Source organism: Hydra vulgaris, chromosome 12 (genome assembly GCF_038396675.1).
Source record: "Hydra vulgaris chromosome 12, alternate assembly HydraT2T_AEP".
Classification (NCBI taxonomy): domain Eukaryota; kingdom Metazoa; phylum Cnidaria; class Hydrozoa; order Anthoathecata; family Hydridae; genus Hydra; species Hydra vulgaris.
The window spans coordinates 21,396,764-21,405,987 of record NC_088931.1 but is presented as its reverse complement, the minus strand read 5'-3'; the positions used below and the strand labels follow the sequence as shown (position 1 = coordinate 21,405,987).

At 24.4% G+C, this 9,224-nt stretch overlaps 1 protein-coding gene across 1 annotated transcript in view; it reads left to right on the top strand.

Moving 5' to 3' along the window:
- Nucleotides 1-1,561: 1,561 nt before the first annotated feature.
- LOC100204654 (hypoxia-inducible factor 1-alpha) overlaps nt 1,562-9,224 on the top strand; it is a 28,351-nt gene continuing 20,688 nt past the window's right edge. Inside the window, exons 1-3 of the mRNA XM_065812539.1 lie at nt 1,562-1,924; nt 2,026-2,171; nt 2,763-2,922. Of these exons, the coding sequence (XP_065668611.1) occupies nt 1,732-1,924; nt 2,026-2,171; nt 2,763-2,922 (499 nt within the window). The 5' untranslated portion in view covers nt 1,562-1,731. The remainder of the gene's footprint in view (nt 1,925-2,025; nt 2,172-2,762; nt 2,923-9,224) is intronic.

Here is a 9,224-nt window from a genome sequence, read left to right as displayed (position 1 = left end):
AAAATACTTATATATAATGACCTTTTTGGTGTTAATTGAAAAAATTTTGCCTCAGAAGTAATCCTTTTCTTAACAACCACGCGGTATTTATTAGCATGTATTAGGGATAACGCGATATCCTTGATCACATATGCTTCACTAACATTTCTTTTTTCACTAAATATTATCCAATTAGCATAAAGAAGAGCTTATGTTAAACTTCCACTGTTTATATTTTTTACGACATTTACTACACTCAGTCATCTTATCAAAATTAGTACGGCTTTAAATATTTTTTGTTTGGTAACGAGCTCTGAACTCATTATTAATTATTGAAAAATTTAAAAAAAAATTATTTGCCAAATAAATAAATAGTTGGCAGAAACTATAAAAAAATGGTATTACAAACTTTTTTTTGTAAAACATATGTACCATCGAATGTTCGTCAAAAACGATAACTTTGAATGGCCGCCGAGATTAGGAACCGATTAAAACGCTTAAACGGCCTCACTAAAACCACGATCTTTTTTTTTTTTTTAATTTTTTTTTATCAAAACGAGAACAGAGACGCATTGGTTGCAATCGAGTGTTTTTGTGATTTAAAATTTTTTAAACATGTATTAAAAGTGTAAGTTGTGTAGTGCTTTAAAAAAACTAATCTGCAAAGAGTGATTCAAAACCACATTTATTTTTATATTACTAAATTTTTAAATACTTTCAGGATTATCACTACGAAAAATAACAATAGTTATGCCTTTCTTTAAATTTAATGTTGTTACAATAAATTGTTATTGCTGTAAAGTTTATAATCGACTTAAAAAGATTACGCAACTTATATTAATCATTTAAATAATTAGATTGTATCAATAATGAGTCGTAATCTTAAAAGCTAATGTTGCAACGCCAACTACAACAGAAGTTGAGTGTGAATATATATATATATATATATATATATATATATATATATATATATATATATATATATATATATATATATATATATATATATATATATATATATATATATATATATATATATATATATATATATATATATATATATATATATGTATATATATATATATATATATATATATATATATATATATATATATATATATATATATATATATATATATATATATATATATATATATTCACACACAATACATTTTAAAACAAAGTGTATTAGCAAAGTTGTAAAATTGTAATATTACCAAAATTGTAAAATATTGTGTAAATGTTTAATCAAAAAACATAACCTATTTATTATTTACATAATTCCTTTATGTTATGATTTAAGTGCATAGTTTGACAACTTGAAAGTTTTAAAAAATAATCTTTAGGACAATCATAACAATAATATGGACATTGTAAATCGTACGGTTATAAAATAATTGTCCAGAAGATTTTTAAAACACAATAACAAAGTTTTGTTTTATTGTTTTTAATAAAACTATTATTATGTGTTTTAAAAAATTTTTTTTTATTATGTTTAGAAAATAAGTAACCATAATATTTAATATCATCATAAAAAATATTTTTGTCGTTTTATTTAACTAGGTCTTGTAAATATTGATTCAGTAAAGCTAGGTAGAAATAATTTCTAAAACTACATTTTATTGTTGTCATCAGATTTGTTATTATTTGCTAACAATTTACATTATTTATATAAAAGTTGGACATTTAATATAGTGTAATCTAACTAAATATTAATTAAAAAACTTTTTTGTGGAATGTTACTTTGTTGGTATGGAACAATCAAAAAGAAATAAATCTAGAGATGCTGCTCGTCAGCGTAGAGGAAAACAAAATGGAGAGTTTGGTGAATTGGCTTGTCAGTTGCCACTTCCTAAAGGAGTTGCTGAAAATCTTGATCGACTTTGTACAATGCGTTTATCAAATAGCTTTATTAAGATAAAGCATGTCTTAAAGCAAATTATAGGTTAATATTTATATTTTTGAAGTTAATTAGTATGATGGGTAATATGCTTAAGTAATCGTTTTTTATAAGTATATATATTTTTTCATTTTGCAATTGTACAGGAACTATAACACCAGAACAAAATACTTCTAGTTATTTTAATGCATGCATTCCACAAGCTCTTGGGGGCTTTATTTTTGTTTTAAATAAAGATGGTCAATGTTTGTATATTTCTCCAAATATTAAAGAAAATCTTGGATTAAACCAAGTAAGATTTTCTAGCATTTATTAACACACAAATATTATTCAATTTTTTTAATGATATTGTTATTAATTTTTTTAAATAATATTGTTATTAATTTTTATAAATGATATTATTTATTATCACTAAAACATAAATAATATTCAATATTATATAAATAATTATCTTTATTTCTCTAATATTTGTTAACATTCAGTTTAAAAAAACTTATGAAAATCTTTGCAATATTTTTTGTTCCTATGACTCAAAAAGTTAAAATATTTTTATAAATAATTTATTGTTTTAATTAAGTTTATTTATATAGAGATTGATTGATTGTTTTATAATGTTTATCGGTTTATTTTTGCCATACTTTTAAGTAATCATTACTTAAATGTATGGTATAAATAAACTGATAAATAGCAGTAAAAGGCTAATCAAATGATTTTGTTGCAATAAATAAATTTCTACCATTAAATTGTTGGTATTTTAAAGAAGCGTGCTTTAGGTAAATGCAATTAACTTTGATTATAATAAAATTGAAAAATTATGTGTTTTAATGTTTTGAATTGTTTTAGTGTTACTAATGATTGGTTTCAATATTTTTTTGCTGTTTAGTTAGATATGATGGGTGACAGCTTTTATAAGTATGTGCAACCATGTGATCAAACTACATTAGCTGAACAAATAGGTGGTCAAGTTCCTCTTGAAGATATGGAAATATTTGATGGCTTGTTCTGTTCTGAGGCAGCACCATGTTTGCAGAATCCCAAGAAAAGTATTTTTTTATTACTAATTTTTCAATATGATAATTTGTAATATTGAAAAAGCTTCTGGACTTCAAATTCTCAATTAATTAAAAACTGTGAACACTGTTTTAATAAAAAGCTGTTTATCATATTGTGAAAACCTGGAAAAAACAATAAATTTACCACTTTAAAAGTAATAAAAGTCAAAACTTATGTTTTAATTTAATTTTGATTTAAATACCAATTAATTCAAGTATTATAAATATGTTTAAAAAAATGGTAACTAAAGGATTGAAACAAATGTTGAGAAATTTTAAAATCAACCAATAAAAATTTTGACTAAATTTGTTTAGTCTGGTTTTTGTTAGGTTCCCCCTAAAGACTACTTTAAAGAATACCTACTTTAAAGAATTCCTACTTTAACTCTTTATTTAAAAACTTAAATGTTTTAAATTATGCCTTTAAAATTGTTGTTGTTTTAAAGGGATCCTAAAGTGCCTAGACAAGTTGTATTCATATTAAAGAGAATGTTTTAAAGAAATGTCTAGGCTGAGCCTTTTTTGAGTAAAACAAAATAATAAAGGTAAACCAACTAAAACTAACTTTGTAGTTTTAGTCCAAGCTTGCTTTCTCCATTTCAGTGTGATTTTTAAATATTTAAAATGTAACCACTTTATTTTTTTGTTAAACTACTGACTTTATTATTTATTCAAATATGTTTAATTCTTAAGTTTAATGTTTACTATACATTTAAAAAAATAATTGTTTCTTATGAATTCATTAATTTTTTCAAGTAAATTACATATTATCGCTGTGCTCTGGATGTTATATTGCTCTGATTTAGAGACATGGCAGACAAACCCTTTATTGGGTACTTTCTTTTTATTTTAGAAAGTAGTTATATTTTTAACTATTATTATTGTTTATTTATAGTTATGTTCATAATTTGTTCTTATTTTTTATAGTTTCATAGAATAAGTGCATCAATGTGCAGTTAATATAGCCATAGTCGCAGTGGAGTGTACATACATCAGCTAATATAAATAGGACAAAAAAAAGTAAAAAAAAGTTACAAATAAATGCTGTTACAAATAAATACTTTTATATAGTTGAACAATAAAAGAAATTAAAAAAAAAAAATCTTGATAAAGATTTAATAACATTATTATTATTATTATTGTTTAATAACATTAAAAATAGCACAAAACCAAATTATACCAATAATTGCTTAAAATATCAAAAAGATTTTATTCATAATTTTGATGCGACAAATCGTTCATTAAGAAAAATAATTATAAAGAATTTCTAGATTTCTTATCAAAGTTTTACAATAATATCATATAATAAAACTCTTTGGAATTAAACACACTTGAATAAATTATAAAGTCTGTAGATTCTGTTGAAAAATGCCTGTATGTTTTAAAGACTTGAAAATCACACTTAAATTGAGAATGTGAGCTTTTACTAAAACTACAAAGTTAGTTAGTTTTTCTTGATACGTTTGTTATTCTGTTTTAATCAAAAAAATTCAGCCCGAGCATTTTTAAAAATCATTAACTTTAATATAAACACAACTTGTTTCAGCATTTTGAGATCCTTTAAATAAGTACAAAGCAGGCCTTGTTTAGAAGCATTATGCTATTTGAATTTTGCATACAAAGTGGTGATTTCACCTTCATGTTAAGCCATTTACATAATGCCAAATCTTTTTTCAATTAAATTAATTAAACAGTTTTTTTAAATAGTTTATGCGGAAAACATTAATTTCCAAATTATGTTAAGGAAAAGAAAATTTTTAAAAAAAAATTTAATTCAAACTTTAAAATGTTCGTGTTACATTAGACTATTTTGTTTATTTATTTATAGTTTCAAATCAATAATTTTTTTTTATTCTGTTACGAAAGAGATAATATATAAAAGTGGTTAGGGATTGTCCATAAATTACGCAACACAAAATATATTTAATAAACAGAAGTAGGAGATATTAAGCTCTTTTACGCAGCAATTTTCATTAAACTTAATGTTAATAACTTAATAATAAAAATACTTGATAATTAAACTTAAACATTAAAATTAATATTTTGATTTTTTTTATTTAAATTAAAACTCTGTGAGGGAAAACTTTTGATCTTTTTTGTTGTGTTTATTGTGAAAGTTTGTTACATAATTTATGGACAATCCCTTAGTTCACTTATAACTGTATATAAATGCATTGCCAGATAAACCATAATCAAGCCTGTAGGCAAAATTATTAGATTTATTAAAAGTATTTTAGAGAATTTTTTTAGTAAATTTTATATAAAAAAATTTATAAAAAGAAGAATTTTTCAGTTTTGAAACTGCTTTTTAACAAGTTTTTTCTTTAGCATTAATTTTTTGAATTGACCAAAGAACGAACGTCGATTAGAAATGATTAACTAGTTTATGAGTAGTAAGCAAAAATTTAGTTAAAGCCGAAATGTTAAAAAAAAAAATGCTGATAGTTTTTATTTGTTTTTTGGCCTTGAAGAAATTCAGCTATAAGCATCACCCCCTCATTTGAAAAAAATATATAAACATAAGTCAAATGTTTTAAAGAGAAAAAAAAATAAGTTTAAATAAGTTTAAGTTTTTAAAAATAAGGAAATTTATTTTTTTAAACAACGTTTGAATTTTGGGTCATTTCATGCCAACTGCTGGACCAAGGTCCGACATGGACTCCCTCAGATTTTGATAAAATTTAGTGGGTTTGTTAATATCAATAAGAAAGGCAATTCTTAAAAATTTCAGCATAAAATCTTTTGTGGTTCATGAGATATGGTCCTTTAAAATTTCTGATTTTTCCAAAAATAAAAACTTCAGTAGCAAAAACATGATTTTTTCATACTTTGAAGCTCTATATTTTAAAAACAAAATTTCAGAAAACCTTCTAGTTTTTTTTTATTGTATACAACTCTAGACTTACTTTAATAAAACTTTGACATTGAATTCTTGAATGTCATATTTTCTCCATAATGGCTACCTAAAAAACCGAAAAAATTGTTTGCAAGTATAAAAGTTGATTTTTGATGAGTCAATATCAAAACCTGCAGTTTAAGAAGTGAAAAGAAATATTTTTTTAGTTTCTATATACGATAGGCTTCTAAATTTTTAGAAATTTACTGATAAGATACAATTCATTGAAAAATTGTAGGCCTCTAAAAATGGCTGCGGCTAAAACTTAGGAAAATGTGCCTCCACTTCAAACCACCGGTAACCTAGGATCAACACTGGTTTTAATAAGATTTTTTTTTCCTTCTAATTTAATAGACTTTATTACAGTGGTTTCAGAAAAAAAAAAGTGGGTTCTCATGGGAAAGTTACAAAATCAGAACAATGAAAATTACCCAAAATACATTAAAAACGATAAAAATAAAGTTATTGTTGTACTTTAGTTTGTATTATATATTGTAATACAAAGTATGTATGAATTTAAAAGTATTTTATAATCAGTACTAGAAATAAGTCTAGAATTAAATCTGAATTAAACTCAATTTTTAAATAGCCCTAGCTCTTTTCTGCCCCCCTCCTCCCCTGATTATTTACTTTTTAACATTCACATTTTTTCCCAAAACTTAGAAAAAAATTGTAATTGAACACTTCTCCTTACATGGCGTGTCTGGTTTTATGTCTGATGTATGAAGTGCCTTTATGCCCAAACACACTAATAAGATATCTGCCCTCAATAACTGCCCAGATACCAACACACTAAAAGAGTATCTTATTGCTTTGTTTGATAGAAATAGCATGGAAGATAGGACCTTTAATCAGTGGCAAAAAGCCAACAAAAAACATGATATAGTTGATTGAACTTAAAAAATAAATGCAATAATTGAAGTAAGGCAACTGCTCTTTTGTTTTATTACTTCATAAATGAAAAAATGAACTGAGTTTATATTGTGTTGCAAATGATCTGAAATGATACAAACACTTTTACATTTTTTTCAATAAAATCATACATAGGAAGAGTGACTGAAACTATATCATGTTTTTTGTTGGCCTTTTGCCACTGATTAAAGGTGATATCTTCCATGCTATGTCTATCAAACAATAAAAAAATATTATAAAATTTATAGCCATGATATTAAGTATTAGGTAAATTAGACTAAAAGTCTTTCATTTCACATACACATATAAAGACTAAATTTCAGTTTTTATATGTTTATGTTTAGTAGTGTGTTCGGGCATAAAGGCACTTCATACATCAGACATAAAACCAGACACGCCATATAAGGAGAAGTGTTCAATTACATTTTTTTCTAAGTTTTATTACAATTTTTTTCTAAGTTTTGGGAAAAAATGTGAATGTTAAAAAGTAAATAATCAGGGGATGAGGGGGGCAGGAAAGAGCTAGGGCTATTTAAAAATTGAGTTTAATTCAGATTTAATTCTAGACTTATTTCTAGTACTGATTATAAAATACTTTTAAATTCATACATACTTTGTATTACAATATATAATACAAACTAAAGTATAACAATAACTTTATTTTATCGTTTTTAATGTATTTTGGGTAATTTTCATTGTTCTGATTTTGTAACTTTCCCATGAGAACCCACTTTTTTTTTTCTGAAACCACTGTAATAAAGTCTATTAAATTAGAAGGAAAAAAAAATTTTATTAAAACCAGTGTTGATCCTAGGTTACCGGTGGTTTGAAGTGGAGGCACATTTTCCTAAGTTTTAGCCGCAGTCATTTTTAGAGGCCTACAATTTTTCAATGAATTGTATCTTATCAGTAAATTTCTAAAAATTTAGAAGCCTATCCTATATAGAAACTAAAAAAATATTTCTTTTCATTTCTTAAACTGCAGGTTTTGATATTGACCAAGTTTTATTAAAGTAAGTCTAGAGTTGTATACAATAAAAAAAAACTAGAAGGTTTTTTGAAATTTTGTTTTTAAAATATAGAGCTTCAAAGTATGAGAAAATCATGTTTTTGCTACTGAAGTTTTTATTTTTGGAAAAATCAGAAATTTCAAAGGACCATATCTCATGAACCACAAAAGATTTTATGCTGAAATTTTTAGGAATTGCCTTTCTCATTGATATTAACAAACCCACTAAGTTTCATCAGAATCTGAGGAGGTCCATGTTAAAGCCCTAAAATTTTGGTCCATTTGGCATGGAATGACCCTTTTATTATTATTATTTTTTTATAACAATATTGTTTAATTTAAAGATATTTTATAAAGATAAAAACTTATAAAGATTTTTAATGTGGTTTCAAATTGAATTGAATTACAATGTGGTACTTTAAAATACGCAACTGACGTAATTAAACATTTAACGAAGTAAATATCTTTATAGTGTAAAGTTACATTTACTTGCGTTATGCTTTTCCGTTACACAACAAAATCTCATAACAATGTCTGAAAAGGTGTTGAATTAAATCAAATTTACCAGATGGTGAAAATATTTTTGCGGAAAAAAACAAAGAATAAATCAGTCACTATCATAAAACATAATAAAAATAAAATAGATAGCGATAATATAAAGATAATTTTTTTTGTTATTAACTTATTAATTTTTATTATTAAATATAAGTTTAAGTAAATTTTTTTTATTACTATAAAAGTTGTATAAATTCTTGTGCTTGCAAGATGATAAATCAAAGTTTTTTATTACAAATATTTATGTTTTTTTTTTTCAAGTTTTGTTTAATAAGTTAATAAAAAATAATAAAAAGTTGCTTTACAGAAATCGCTTAAAGCGTTAAATAGCTTGTATGTAAATTGCCAGCAGCGTAACACTTTAAAACAAGGTCTGATATCTAGATTTTATACTTGTAACATAATACACTTCATATAAATTTACTATAACAAATAACAAATCTGAAATTTTAAAATAATTTATGTTATGAAAATTGAAGATCCCAAATGTCACAATAGTTTGAATTAGGTGGTATAAAGTCTTCACAAGCACTACATAAAGATGTTTATTAAGTGTTGTTCAACGCATTTAAAAGCTGTTATGTTTTTAATGTTTTATTACTGTTATTAATGTTCCTTTTAGCTTGTTGTTAAGCTTGAGGGTAAACACCCTTCAAAACTCAACTTCTTGAAATATAATAATGGTTTTTCCTTTATCTATTCTAAAATAGACTGTTAGTAATTTTTGTTATATCTTGGAGATGCAGTTGAATCAGCTGGGGGAGCAGAAGAAGCACAATGAATTAAAGTTTATGCTGTCAATTGTTTGGAAAGAATAAAAAAGATTATGAACAGATGGATGTATTTGTGAGGCTTTAAAAGATGAGAAAAGAAACAGTGATCTTAGAAGGAGATTGGGAATAGTTTATCTGATAGTGTGTA